This window comes from Genypterus blacodes, unplaced genomic scaffold (assembly GCF_046128005.1).
Source record: "Genypterus blacodes isolate CSIRO-AG114 ecotype Tasmania unplaced genomic scaffold, CSIRO-AGI_Gbla_v1 ptg000003l_1, whole genome shotgun sequence".
Lineage (NCBI taxonomy): Eukaryota > Metazoa > Chordata > Actinopteri > Ophidiiformes > Ophidiidae > Genypterus > Genypterus blacodes.
The window spans coordinates 3,849,358-3,863,946 of record NW_027466817.1 but is presented as its reverse complement, the minus strand read 5'-3'; the positions used below and the strand labels follow the sequence as shown (position 1 = coordinate 3,863,946).

The following is a 14,589-nucleotide window of genomic DNA, read 5'->3' as shown; positions in this document are numbered from 1 at the left end:
GCAGCTGTAAATAACCCGGGAAACAACTGCGACTGCTCTATTGTTGTATTGTTTAAAGGCTCTGAGCTGGAGAAGTAGTTCACTGTTACACTGTGCGTGAATTGTAAAGATATAAAACATAAAATGGCCTAAAATGTGATATTTGCAGCTGAGACAAGCTGAGGTTTGTGTACAGGGAGGAGCTTGCAGTCACGTGCTCACTGCTCAGCCAATGGAAACACGCGATGAGTTGGTTTGCGGAAGTTAATGCCTGCGCATGTGAACGTTTGAAACTAGCGGAACACTACAGTCCTTCTGTCTCGCTTTAGCTCCTAAAACTCCGGAGATTTTACAATTATGTCCAATCCAACGAGGCGGCACAGCAAAGAAAATGAGTCAAAGAAGCTGCCGATTTATCAGCACAAAGCCAAACTGGTTCAGGCGGTCAGGGACAGCGATTTTCTGGTGGTTACAGGCGAGACTGGGAGCGGAAAAACCACACAATTGCCACAGTACTTACACCAAGCAGGTAAGATGTCTGTATTCTCTATAATCCTTTAACTTTACATGTAAATCGATTTTCTATCTACTTAACCATCAGTTGAAAAGTAGGTAAGCTCGTTTCTGCGCGACGATCGGAACAGATCCCACATCCACGTTAAGAGGGAGTAACCAACTGATTTAACCAACTTTTTTTTTAAATGTAAAAATAACGTGATCGGCTTCCACAGGTTTTTCGAAACACGGCAAAATAGGGATCACCCAGCCGCGCCGAGTGGCAGCCATCACAGTGGCCCAGAGAGTAGCCCAGGAGATGCAGTGCACACTTGGCAAAGAAGTGGGCTACCAAGTGCGCTTCGATGACTGCACAACACAGGTGAGAGGAAACGAGACAACGCACACCTTAATTATTAGATGATCCATTGGAGGCGGATACGTGCAGTCTGATGTGAGTGATGTTTGCATCAGGACACGGCGGTGAAGTACCTGACAGATGGCTGTTTACTGAGGGAAACCCTGGCCGATCCCGAACTCTCTCAGTACAGTGTTGTGATTCTGGATGAAGTCCACGAACGGAGCCTCAACACCGTAAGATCTTTGCAAAGTCCCAGTGTGAACAGTATCTGTAATTTAGGCATCATATCACCGTAAATGCCTTCACATTGAGGTCTTGCTGTTGTACAGAAAGGTTTCTTTGTCGTCAATTCAATCCATGGTTACGTCTATTGTTTCTATTTTCTACAATTTAATATATTTCGTTTTTTGTGCGCACGTAATTGGTGCTTTTGTCTTTGTTTACAGGATATCCTCTTGGGTTTACTGAAGAAAATCTTCTCCAACCGCGCAAAGAGCACAAAGGGCCAATCTGTGCCGCTCAAGGTGGTGGTGATGTCGGCCACCTTGGAGGAGGAAAAGCTTTCAGCCTTCCTGGGTCACTGTCCTGTCTTCACTATCCCTGGCAGGACCTTTCCTGTCACGTCCAGTTTTGGCTCTGCGGTGAAGCCTAAAGACAAAGAAAGCACTGCTTATGTGAAAGAGGTAGGGAATGTTGAGTCGTGATTGTTAGGACTTTAATTTAAGTTTAGCAATTCATTCATTTTGGATTTTACACCCTCTTGATCCCCAGGTTGTGAGAGTGGCCCTTGATTTGCATGCCAATGAAATGGCCGGCGATATCCTGGTGTTTCTAACAGGTAAGCAGTGGTGTCATGCTCAGAGCTCTGGCTTTACTTTAACCCTGCCACATTAATTCCTCTCTGTTTGGCAGGTCAGGTAGAGATCGAGCGGGCCTGCGACTTGCTGTACCAGAAGGCCGAGTCCATAGACTACCGCTACGACGTGGTGGATCAGTCAGTGGATGGTCTTCTCATTTTACCACTTTACGGATCAATGCCTACTGGTAAGTATGTTCAACTGTAGTTGCACATAGATTGAAATAAAGTCTTTGGGAGCTTTTCAGTGCCACAGTGAGACGGTCAAATATGTTTTTCTGTCTTTGTTCAAAGATCAACAGAGGCAGATCTTTCAGCCGCCCCCTCCAGGTATAAGGAAGTGTGTTGTGGCCACCAACATTGCAGCAACATCTCTTACCATCAATGGCATAAAGTGAGTTACGCATTATCATTGAGCTTCCGTGCGACTTTAAAGCTTTTAAATGCAGAGTCAACATCGTCTCATCGTGCAATTCTGTTTCCCACAAAGATACATCGTGGATAGCGGCTTTGTGAAACAACTCAACCACAACTCCAGAGTAGGCATGGATATCTTGGAGGTGGTTCCTATTTCAAAGTGAGTGTTAAAACCTGACGTGCAAAGCCTGCCTGTTTGTTTACATCATTTCCCTGCAATGCAATGAAAGTGGTTGTTGATCGAGTTGCTTTGGATTGTCGGCGAATAGGAGTGAAGCCGAGCAGCGCGCAGGACGAGCTGGAAGAACCTCAGCTGGGAAATGCTTTCGAATCTACACTGAGGAATTCTGGGAAAAATGCATGCCTGAATATACAGTTCCAGAGATCCAGAGGACGAGCCTGACTGCAGTGGTCCTGACACTCAAGTGCCTGGGCATCCATGATGTCATCAGGTACACTGGTACCCAGTCTCGGTGCTCTCTTGTAGTTTACAGCATCTCCTCTTTTACTCAATGACAATGGTACCTTCACTTCTTTTTAAGATTCCCTTACCTGGACTGTCCAGAGGAGAGGTTCATTCTAGAAGCACTGAAACAGCTCTACCAATTTGATGCCATTGACAGGTGAGCACTTGACGGAGTTGTCAGTTGTACACTCACAGTTTTAGTGACTTGATGCTGACGTGGAATATTAATCTGCTTTATTTGTTGTGTGTGTGTGCTGCAGGAGGGGTAAAGTAACCAGACTGGGGGAGCTGATGGTGGAGTTCCCCCTGCAGCCAGGACTCACCAGGACCCTGCTTAAAGCCGCCTCCTTCGGCTGTCAGGACCTGCTCCTCCCTGTGGCTGCCATGTTGTCTGTAGAGAACATCTTCATCCGTCCAGGTTATTTGTCTTCTAGCTTTCTTAAGAGGTTTGGCTTCTGGATATTAAGTGACAAAATATAAAATATATAAAGGGCTGATCAAATGTTGACTATGTATTAAACCACCAAATGACGGGTGAACATCAATGGTAGGCCGATATAGAAAAACAAATTGACACTAGAGCTGAATTCCAATGAGCTCAGTAGGATCCATGTAAATTCCAAGATGATGCATCATTTCTTCCTCACTCACTTACAGGATGTGTGTTAAGCACCACCGGTGTCTGGATGCTGATCACAGTATGGACGTCTGGCCTTAGCATTAAAATCTAGTGCTTGTGACACCACTATAAAGAGAGGGAGATTTTGTAATTGTTTCAGTTTTTCTCATTTTTTTTTATTGATGCGTTTTATTTAATCATCAGCAAAGGGCATCTACAGTCAGGGGAGAGTAGCTGAGTTGTGGTGTGAGGCTTTCAGCTGATTGCTTATTCCCTGCAGGACACCCGGAGAAGCAGAAAGATGCAGATAAAAAGCACCGACAGCTGGCCGCCAAAGCAGGCAGTATGAACGACTTTACCACACTGTTGGGTGTGTTTCAGACATGTAAAGACAGGTACAGACACTGCAACATGAACTTGTGTTATTCCTCTGTGTTTTATTTAAAGAAATGTCAGTGTAAGTGTAGTGTTTGCCGTCTGTTCAGTCCCTCCGTGTCTGAAATGTGAGCTTGCTTTGTGCAGCGATAACCCTTCAGCGTGGTGTAAAGACAACTGGATCCACTGGAGGGCACTAAAGTCTGCTTTCAGTGTGGAGACTCAGTTGCGAGAGATCCTCCACCGCCTCCAACAGGTAAATGGAACTCGTTAATAAGTTTCATATTACTAATACCATACTTTGCAGATAAATGTGGCCAGATGTGGATTCTTTCATAAATAATTAACATCCTGTTTTGTCAACATCAAGGTGAATGTGTTGTTAATGTTAATGTGCGTCTTTTCTCGCAGAAGACAGATTTCCCTTTAGAAAAGTTTAATGGCAACAAAAGTGAACTCTTCAGACGATGCCTGTGCACAGGATACTTCACTAACGTTGCCAGAAGGTATCATCAGCGTTTGTTTACCTTTTGTTTATGATAATCTTCCAATAACTCTTTGACATTGTGTGATTCCGGTTGTTACCACTTGTAAAGGTACGTCTCTTGTGCCCCAAAGGTCATTTGGAAAGGTGTTTTGTACAATGGATGGCCATGGATCCATGGTTCACATTCATCCATCATCATCGGTAAATGCTTCTTTATTAATCTTGATGTTCATTTGAGATGCATAACCTTTGCATGCAATCTTATCTTATCTTATTATCTCTCCATTGCTTGTTGTGACCAAGCTGTTTGACCAAGAGGCTGAGCTGGATTGGGTCGTCTTTCATGACGTGCTGGTAACGTCCCGTGTGTATGTCAGGACGGTTTGTCCCATTCGCTATGACTGGGTGAAAGACCTCTTACCTAAACTCCATGAGGTTGACGTCTATGAACTAAGCAATGTGGCGAGAGAAGAGGTGACAGACGAAGAGATGGCAAAGTGGGAGACTAAGGAATCAGCCAAAAGACAACCAGGTACTGAATCATTAATAAATTAGTAATTAGTTTAGCCTAATGGTTAAGCTAAGGGGAGTCCCTGTTATGACTATGCATGTATACAATCTATTGTGGAGGTCTTAAAATTAAGATTGAAAGTACAGGTTGTGATCAAAGACCTTTCAATTAACATAACTGTTTTTAATGAATTTTACTACACCAAATAAGATTTGCTGTTCTTTTGGCAGAGCTTCATCCCGAAGAGATCATGAAGAAACTGGAAAAGCGAAACGATGAAGCCACCGTCAGCAACGCTCGGGCTCGATACCTTCAACGAAAGCAGCAACGACAACAAAGCAAAGCTCAATGAGAAGAAAATGTCGGCACAAAGCTTGTTGAAGATGTCATATTTGTTATAAATGTCTATTTTTGTAAATACTTTGAATAAATAGTTTTACATTTATAACATCTTCCATTTCCTCTTTGATGTCTCCACTTTATAAGAGATACTCTAGCAGGACTTCATAAAGAGCAAGAAGCACAAGGATAAGCTTTTGTTACTGAATAAAGTTAACCTAAATCATCTCTAGGTGTGCTTCGGGTCCTCCTGGAATTCTTTCACATAGAGTTTACGTCTGTAATGTTCTGAACAAACTTGAGATGATATCGAACTACGGGCTCTACCTCCTGGAACATCTCTACCAGACTGGCAAAAGATAACTGACTTAGAGAGTGATATTGTATAAAAAGAAAAAAGGAAAATCCATTTCCAGTGCCTGCGTGTGTGACTCCCTCCCCCTGACAGAGCGCAGCGGGGGTCGGTTAAGGTTACTGTATTAGTACTTCATGTTCTTTCACGTTGTTCCGTTTTTAAAAACCTTTTCAAAAGAACTTAATTGAACAAGCCGACACAAAATCAGGTAAAAGATTGCTATGTTCAGCCAAACACGTGATTGTAATGAAAGCAAATGATGACGGATCAAACGAAAAAAGTAATTCACACAAACAAAAAGACAATTGCACAGTTGAATATCGATACTGTAGCATTTGTTCATAAGGATAACAAAGAAAACTGTGGTACATGTGGCAATGAACATCGAACCTAAACGTATTATAATGCTGAAATAGACAATTAATTGTTTTCAAGTAAACTTATATGAGTCGTATGGAAAAAAGAAATCTGAAAAGAAGGTTCTATTTTATTTTTATTTTATTTGCAGTAGACCTGCCGTGGCCTCTTACGTCACTTCCTGTTTGTGTGCGTCTGCGGGCTCCTGTACTGTCTGTCTGGGTGGACGGAGGGCTTGCACGCAAAATAGCCGACTAGCCACATAAAACGGACAAAGAAACGAATCTTTCCACATTTTACGCAATGGGGAATTGTTTATAGTCCTTAAAAAATCAAATTAGCGGTACTACGGTTAAGAGGTCAGCGGACGTTACTCTGCCGCCTCACTTCTTCTAACCACTGCAGCAGCAACAACAGAGCAGCACGCCGCCGCCACCGTTGCCGCTGTTGTGAGGGAAGAAAACAAGCTCGGCTAAGCTGTGTGATCATTGACAGAGCTCAATACACACACGCTGTGGACAAACACACGGCGGGGAGGCTTGGTGCGGCGACTCTGTGTGCCCTTCAATAACCCGCGGATAGAGCACTTTTGGTCGGAGAAGCGAAGGTAAGAAAAGCCGGGACAATGAGAAGAAGCTCCGGGGGCCAGTGGCTAGCTCACATAGCTAACTAGCATTTAGCTCCGAATGCTACTCTGGTTTTGCTTTGGTCGTACTGTAGTTATAGGTCAGTGAGCCACAACAACTCGGCTAAAACTGTTCACCGGGCTAGCTGAACGCGTTATTGTTGTTTTATTGAATTGTTTCTTCATTGTGGGTGCTACAGAAGATGTGAAACATTTCGCCCGTGTTTGGAAGTAAGGTCGGTAAAGCGGTACGCTAGCTAGAATTTACCGGATGGATGCTGAAGGTCTGCCTCTGGTTAATGTTTACATTAGCGAATGTGGCTAAATAACGGAACAGCGGTTAGACTGTTAATGTTATTAGCTCATTAAAGGCTGTATATACGCTGTCCCCTTAACTCTCTGCGCTACACTTGCTGTGATGACTTAAACTGCTTTAATTAATTTAGTTTTCTTAAAGATATGAATGACATCTGGGCCTGAGCAGAGAAATTATCAAAATGTTAGCATGATGACTCTAAAATCTAAATGCTTGAGACTTTTCCCCCCGTTTAAACTTTAACAGTGCAATTGTGGCGTTATCGAGTGTTTTCTTGTGATTGTGTGCACTGTAATCTTCACGCCCAACACTTTGGATTTCCAGTAAACTAAGTGTTATCTAGCATAAGCTGGGGATTCAGAGGTGATAATGTTTACCACGGACACGCAACAAGGGCTTTGAGAAGGTTAGATGATTAGATATGACCCGGGTGGTTTCATACAGCAGGTCTCTATTGTGTTCGTGTGTTCTGAAGCAGCAGAAAGTAAAGGACTTTGAGACGTCGTGCTGAGATAGATATCAAGGACAATTCGCTCGAGAAATCTCTTTCACTTTCTGCCTTCATCTCAACTCAACTCTGGGTGTAGTTTGATTTCCTTCACCGCCCCTGTGCCGCCTCAAAGTGATCAGTTAGTATTTTGCACACCCTTAAATGAAAGTGCAAGTGGAAATAAAAATACGAACCAAAACGTTTCAGGTTCACAGCTTGATCTTAACCTATTAAGTTAATGTTTGACACTTTTTGTAGAGGCGACGTTACTGCTTTTACAATGTCATAATCAGTCACGATCCTTGTACATTTAGAGACAACATTCCTCTTTTAGGTTTCTGATATGTGATAGTGCAACCCTATAGAATTTGTTTTCATATTCTCTGTGTTTTCTTAATTAACACTGTATATTGTTCTGTTCTTCTTTTCCTTAAGGTGTGATACGTTGTTTTATCTGAGCGACCTGTCGTACACTTCAATATTCACCAGTAGGAAGACTTTGCACAATTTCCGCCTGCTTCTCTGTAGCCCCCTCCCAACCCAGAGAGTCTTCTGTCCCAGCATGAATGAAGTCAGCGTTGTGAGAGAGGGATGGCTCCACAAGAGAGGTAAAGAGGCCGTCGGCAGTGTGTGTATCCTCGTCAGCCGGGATGAACGCCACAGGAACCGGTCAAACACGCTGTCCCTCACAAATCCTCCCCTCTCCTTTTTTCTCCAGGTGAATACATCAAGACATGGAGGCCGAGATACTTCATCCTGAAGAGCGACGGCTCCTTCATCGGCTACAAAGACAAGCCAGAGATTTCCAGTGATCACAGCCTTCCGCCGCTCAACAACTTTTCTGTTGCAGGTCAGCTCCTCCCCCCTCCAAATATAATATGTGAGATGTGTTTATGTTGTGTCCCCAGCTCCTTACATTTAGTGGACCTGTCTGTCTGTCTGTCCGTCCTGCAGAATGCCAGCTAATGAAGACAGAACGACCCAGGCCCAACACATTTGTCATCCGCTGCCTGCAGTGGACCTCCGTCATCGAGCGCACCTTCCACGTAGACAGCAATGAGGAGCGGTAAGAGCCTTTTATTTCTACTTGTAGTTTCTCTTTTCAAATGTTTTTAAAATAACATAGTCTTGTTCAAAAGTTAACTCTCTGTGCCTGTTTGTTTTTTGCCTTTGTCAGCTGAATTTGAGCACAAAGAACTATTTATTTGCTTTGACTTCTGACAGGTGTTTTGCCTCTATTTAACACTTGTCAACTGAAATTCATTCTGGTCTCAGTGTTCAGTCGCTCACTAGACACACACATTTGAGTTTGTTAGAGCTTGAAGGCCATCATCCCCCAGATGAAACACAGTGTCTGATTACAGTGCAAAAGTGACTCCTTCCCACACAATCCCAACCCAAGCAATCCGCAGTCAGATTTATGTTCGATTTGAATTTGCCGGGTACCAAATTCCAGCAGCCCCCAGTTGAAGACCTAAATCTTCTGAATTTAGTGTACTTTACTGTTATTTCTCCCTTAAGATGTACTTTTCTGGCCCAAATGAACAGATCATATTTCTGAATGTAAAACGGGACATAACTTCTTTTTGTTAAACTCCCCGTGTAATATTGCTCAAAAAATAAGTTGAGAGTAATCTCATTCAATGTCGTGTTTTTTTTTGCGGTGGGATCAGGGAGGAATGGATGCGGTCTATCCAGGCGGTGGCAAATGGCCTGAAGAGTCAGCAGCAGGATGAAGAGCCCATGGAGATCAAATTTGGCTCGCCAAGTGACATCAGCGGCACAGAGGAAATGGAAATCGCAGTGTCCAAATCCCGCACAAAAGTGGTCAGTACAGTGCAGTCGCATACCGTGTCCGTCACCATGCCTTTGCAAAAGTCTTAAGTCAATATAGTAACATAATATATACTAATAATATTAGTTTTTGCTTGCATTTCATTAAGAGGCCAATGTGATCATCCTGCTTGTTCCTCTTCATCCACCTAAAATAGACTACAATTGACTTTGCAGCAATATTCCCTGTTAATTCAGCTCAGCTTCACCTCATCTGTATGATACCAAGTTTGAAGGGTGCATTCTGACTAGACACTCCTGTGTGTGTGTGTGTGTGTGTGTGTGTAAACAGCCCAAATGACTTCTCTGTCACTCTGTTGCACGGTTACGCCGAAGAGGCACAGAGTGTAAGGATTGATCTCTAGTTCCGCACCGCAGCAGGAGGATGTAGTGTCGTACATTGATTATGTTCTTGAAGACATAATGGTTTTGTGCTGTAGTCAGGGTTTTCCCAAGCTTTTTTTAGGTCCTAGCTGATGTCATAGCAGTCTCTGTCTCTCCCAAAAAGAAAGTGTTGTTATTTAAGTGAAAACTATGCATTTTCACCTCATTTTGGACCATCAGCATTACCACACTTGTGAAATAAGTAGACATTGATTAAACCCCACTGTATGTTGTGTGTTAGTTGTATGATATTGCATGAGAACAAAAAAAAACACACTGTTAACCCTAGAAACAGATTTTATCGAAATAGATTAGGATGTGTTCATTTCTTACACCATCCTCAGGGGGTATTTATCTTTATCTTTATTTCACTGAATACATAACTACTAAACATATACAAATTATATTAACCTACAGAAGCTTTTAATACGTGTATTACCTACTCGGAATAGAACATTAATGATGTGGACTCATCGCTGGAGTGATGAAATAAACAGAATAAATTCTCCTCTACGTAACCCGGCTGTGTTTAGGACCCAGCTGCAATCGAACCCCCGGACCTGCAAACAAACAGCATTAGATTATACCCTTTGTATTCTTTAACCTGTCCCAGCTAAATCAAAATAAAATACTAGAAAGGTACAGTATTTATGTTTAGCTGGGACATATTGAATCTACCCCTCTTCTCAGAACAGAGGTTTTATTGTCAGTTTTTTAACTTTTGCCCAACTACAGGATCATTTCATCAGTCGTATGTGTTTGTGCTCTCAGATAGTGTGAGCTCACTAGTAATCACAGCATTTTGTCCCGCCGTGGCTGATCTCTTGCCGTTTCCCCCAACAGACTATGAGTGATTTCGATTACCTGAAGCTGCTGGGCAAAGGTACGTTTGGGAAAGTGATCCTGGTGAAGGAGAAGGCCACTGGAATGTACTACGCCATGAAAATCCTTCGCAAAGAAGTCATCATCGCCAAAGTTAGTACCGCTCACATGACCGCGAGATGAGGAATCTGTGTTGTTTTGCTACAGTATTGTTAATGTGTGTGTGTGTGTGTGTGTGTGTTCCCATAGGATGAGGTGGCGCACACAGTAACAGAAAGCAGAGTTCTTCAAAATACAAAGCATCCTTTTCTAACGGTGAGTCACCGGCGTGTTCAATGGAGCTTGGGCGTTCCAAAATAAGGGCCGATTTAATCAGAGTAAGGCGTTCACAGATGTGGTTTCTCTCACCCTACAGACACTAAAATATGCATTTCAAACACACGACCGGCTATGCTTTGTGATGGAGTATGCAAACGGAGGGGAGGTGAGTTCTCTGTCTTTTGAATTTAGCCTGAATATGCGATGTTAAAGACGCCCGTGTAAGGGTTTCGTCTCGGTTGCCTTTACTTTTGTGTACGCTGCTGAAAAAGACCTCAAACCTGTTCCGTTCCTCACCCCTGTATATATCCTTCATGCCTTTGCAGCTCTTTTTTCACTTATCCCGGGACAGAGTGTTCACAGAAGACCGGGCACGATTCTATGGTGCAGAAATAGTGTCGGCACTGGAGTACCTACACTCACGCAACGTAGTTTACAGGGACTTAAAGGTAAGGGTATTTGAAGTTAGTCATTATCCGTGGCCAGGCTACATTTTCATAGGGAGTAATTCGTGATAATTGATAGGCAGCGGTGTTTACTTAGAGCATTCATCTTGGCTTTGTATGGTATTTGTTTTCTTTCATGTCCATCGTGGGAAGCCGCCATGGCGAGCTTTTGAACGTGGCCGTTCTTTAGCGTCTCGTTTGGCTTCCTGTCGGCCACACTTTCCCCTAATTTTCTTTAAGATTCAATACTTCATAATGCACCTATTGTATTTATTATTATTTATTGTTCCCATGCAGTGTCTCGTGCCTTTTGTGCGGTGTAAAGAGCGTAACGTCCTCCTGCTCTCAGCATCGGCGCTTTCCTACTGCGTCTCGGCGGTAAATGTAACATGATTCTCTTTCCCTCGCTCTCAGCTGGAGAACCTCATGCTGGATAAGGACGGCCACATAAAGATAACAGACTTTGGGCTGTGTAAAGAGGGCATCACAGACGGTGCCACCATGAAAACCTTCTGTGGGACCCCGGAGTACCTGGCACCGGAGGTAAATCACCCTGGAGTTGTTCAGCATTGTTGCGTGTCGGATGAAAGATGCTTTTTGTTTAAGTTTGGTTTTGGACCCTGCAGAACATTAAGATGATAAAATGTGCATTATAAATATAAAGTTTTGATCATTTGACTTAGGGGATTAGCAAAAATGTTCAGTCAAATCCTGGAATGGAAGGGAAAGCCCTGGTCACCGTATTGAAATCAGCGTTGTCAGAACATCTTGGAGTCACTTCATTGTGGGCCACTATGTCAATTCCAGGACAGACAAATTAATTTCAAACGTATATTCTCCTATCAGTAATTCTTCACTGATCCCGAAATGTAATTTCTGCTAGTGTACGGTTGATTTATTGTTTTTCTGCCTGTCCAATCAGGTGCTAGAGGACAATGACTACGGCCGAGCGGTGGACTGGTGGGGCCTCGGCGTGGTCATGTACGAGATGATGTGCGGCCGGTTGCCCTTTTACAATCAGGACCACGAGCGTCTGTTTGAGCTCATCCTCATGGAGGAGATCCGCTTCCCCAAGAACTTGGCTCCAGAGGCCAAGGCGCTGCTGGCTGGCCTGCTCAAGAAGGATCCCAAGCAAAGGTGTGTGCAGTGTAGTGTGTTCAACCAAATGTACCAACAAGCAAGATTGAGGGAAAAGGATAATTGTCTTAACGTCTTGAAAATTGTGATCCTCTAATGGAGTCATTTGTAAGACGATGACTGTCGGAACAATAAAGATGTTTGGGGACTGATGATGATGGGGACTGATGATTTGGTTCTGTTGTCAGGCTTGGGGGCGGAGCAGACGATGCCAAAGAAGTGATGAGCCACAAGTTTTTCACCGCCATCAACTGGCAGGATGTCACTGAAAGAAAGGTAAGAGTCCAGTACGCAGTGATGGCTGTGGTAAAAGACGTGATGAAGAAAGACATTCTTACCACCGGTGTCATTTCCCTCCTCAGCTCGTCCCACCCTTCAAGCCCCAGGTGACATCAGAAACAGACACGCGTTACTTCGACGACGAGTTTACAGCACAATCCATCACGATAACTCCTCCAGACAAGTGTAAGTAGGCCTCGTGTGGTGAACTGCGCCGCTTCTTTTTCTTGTTATGTACGTGGTTCGACTGAGTCATTCTGTCCGTTTTGAACTTACGGATGTTTTTCCCGTTTCCCCCTTCCCTGTTTACTCCAGATGACAGTTTAGATCCAGAGGATTCGGATCAGCGTACGCACTTCCCTCAGTTCTCCTACTCTGCCAGCATACGAGAGTGATCGGTCAAAACTCTTGAAAGAAGCAGGCAGGCTAACGCACGTTCACAATCCCACATACACACTTGCACTGCTGGGGGGAATTCGAAATGACACAAACCAAACTGGCACTAGATAACATTTTCATTGGGTCTAGCACACACACACACAAACACACACACATACTAGACATGGATGATAGAGTATGAAAGGCACACACGGGCCGTGGATGACTTACCTCAGCAGGTGTGTTTGAATAGACTGGCAGCTTTGTCTCTGTGCGTCCTCACAGAGTGGCTCTAAGCTTACCTGCAAGGACCTCTGCTGCACTACAACTCGGCACCACATCAAAGCCTTGACACTTCACTGTAACCAGGTTATGCCAGCAAGTACCACCCGTCTACCAGCTGAACCCATGCTACACACACCCACACACACACACACCCACCCACTTAAATCAACCCATGCATAGACTGCATAATGTAAACAAAATGTACTTGATAGAATTAAAAGGTATAATCAAAATTGAGACAAGATTTGGGGAAGAAATTTTTTTTTATTTCACTGATTGTTACAGTTTTAAATGTCAAGCCATATTTCTGCATTTTTTGTGATTATTATTTTTTATTTTTAACAAGTGCTCTTTCTGGAACTTGCTGTTACAAATCAAGTGTAGGACTTTTCCTACAGTCGGGGGGAGGAGGGGGGGAATGGGGGGGACGAGGGGTCAGAATGATAAGGAGGCGATGGGGAGGAGGGGTTGCCATGTCTGTGTTTGCACTGCATGTATGTATGTGCGACTGTATGTCTGAATGTATGCCAGCGTGCATACGAGGGCAGGAGAATGTATGAACAAACATTTGAGTCTCAACCCATCCATCCGTGTCTGTGACCAGCTTTGCTCCGTATTGACTCGTCAGGATTTCAAACTGGGATCTCTTTTGCATGGCTATCCTTCACTTCGCCAGGCGCACAAAAATCGCAGCAGCCAGTCCACCGAGTCCCGCACTGGCACATGCACAGGAAAGTTGACTGAGTGACCAATCAGCGACACGAACCTTAACCTAGCTGTGGGTCGCAGCTGAAATAGAGAGGCAAGCCTCCTTAGTAACGAAAAGAGAAGGGAGGCGATTATAGTGTAGATGTGTGACCGAGGCGACATGTTTCCCCCCCCCCCACACACACACACACACACACGTCTACAGAGACCAATGTAGATGACCACCGACACTCTGCTGTCCCTGGTCCAGTAATCTCATTCCTAGCTGAAGCAGGATTACCCTGAAGTGTTAGGCTTCAGTATGTTGTTAATTTTGTATTTGTTATATCAAAGTAATGGTTTTGAATATTTTAAAATAAGCGTTTGAATGTGCCCATATTTAAAGAATGAAATCGGCCCGGCATTGGTGAGTCTTTATGCAATGAGGCCAAAATTTGACTGAGTTGGTTTAGTTGAACACTTCAAATGATTCCGCATTTGATGTTTGGCATTTTTTTTTTTGTTTCCTTTAATGCTGTGTCCGAGTACTACAATGTATGTAGTTGCACCATCTAGAGCAACAGTCGGCAGGTTTGGTGTTCAGCCAAACACCGCGTCAGCAGGAATCGCCACGCCTTCAACCAAAAACAAGGAACCAATCAATCGTGTCAGCTGATGTATCGATTGCTTGAAACAAACACCTGCATACTGTTGAGTCGGGATGGCACAAGATTTAGAAAAGCTCTAGACAGCAAACCTGAAAAAGTGCTCATATTGATGCAAGCATATTATATCCCATATTGCTGGAAGAGATGTTGGGTGCTCTTTTAGCTTCACTAAAAGAACATAGACATTTTCATTGTTTTGTTAGTTTTTCCTTTTTTTTTTCTTTTGTTTCTCAAATTTTGGAAGACACACTGTCTTGTTTTAAGTATACGTTTTATAAAATATATATTAAACGTTTCAAAACCG

General features: G+C 43.6%; 2 protein-coding genes across 3 annotated transcripts; both read left to right on the top strand.

Moving 5' to 3' along the window:
* The first annotated feature begins 247 nt into the window (after window positions 1-247).
* On the top strand, window positions 248-4,997 carry dhx40 (DEAH (Asp-Glu-Ala-His) box polypeptide 40). Of its 2 annotated transcripts, none has more exons than XM_076144665.1 (17): window positions 248-508; window positions 711-856; window positions 949-1,068; window positions 1,282-1,518; window positions 1,607-1,673; window positions 1,748-1,879; window positions 1,986-2,085; window positions 2,182-2,268; window positions 2,378-2,560; window positions 2,651-2,731; window positions 2,835-2,992; window positions 3,474-3,588; window positions 3,716-3,824; window positions 3,983-4,074; window positions 4,187-4,256; window positions 4,359-4,587; window positions 4,797-4,997. In XM_076144665.1, the coding sequence occupies exons 1-17, from the start codon at window positions 337-339 to the stop codon at window positions 4,916-4,918; spliced, it is 2,220 nt and encodes a 739-aa protein (XP_076000780.1). In that variant the 5' UTR covers window positions 248-336; the 3' UTR covers window positions 4,919-4,997. The 2 variants fall into 2 exon arrangements, with proteins under 2 accessions (XP_076000780.1, XP_076000771.1); XM_076144656.1 differs by having other exon boundaries at window positions 3,980-4,074; window positions 4,797-4,995.
* Window positions 4,998-5,805: 808 nt separating this feature from the next.
* On the top strand, window positions 5,806-14,589 carry akt2 (v-akt murine thymoma viral oncogene homolog 2). Its single transcript, XM_076144643.1, has 14 exons — window positions 5,806-6,224; window positions 7,484-7,656; window positions 7,767-7,898; window positions 8,003-8,114; window positions 8,722-8,875; window positions 10,109-10,240; window positions 10,337-10,402; window positions 10,503-10,571; window positions 10,732-10,854; window positions 11,266-11,394; window positions 11,774-11,988; window positions 12,177-12,264; window positions 12,351-12,453; window positions 12,583-14,589. Exons 2-14 carry the CDS (start codon window positions 7,611-7,613, stop codon window positions 12,660-12,662), a joined length of 1,449 nt encoding a protein of 482 aa, XP_076000758.1. The 5' UTR covers window positions 5,806-6,224; window positions 7,484-7,610; the 3' UTR covers window positions 12,663-14,589.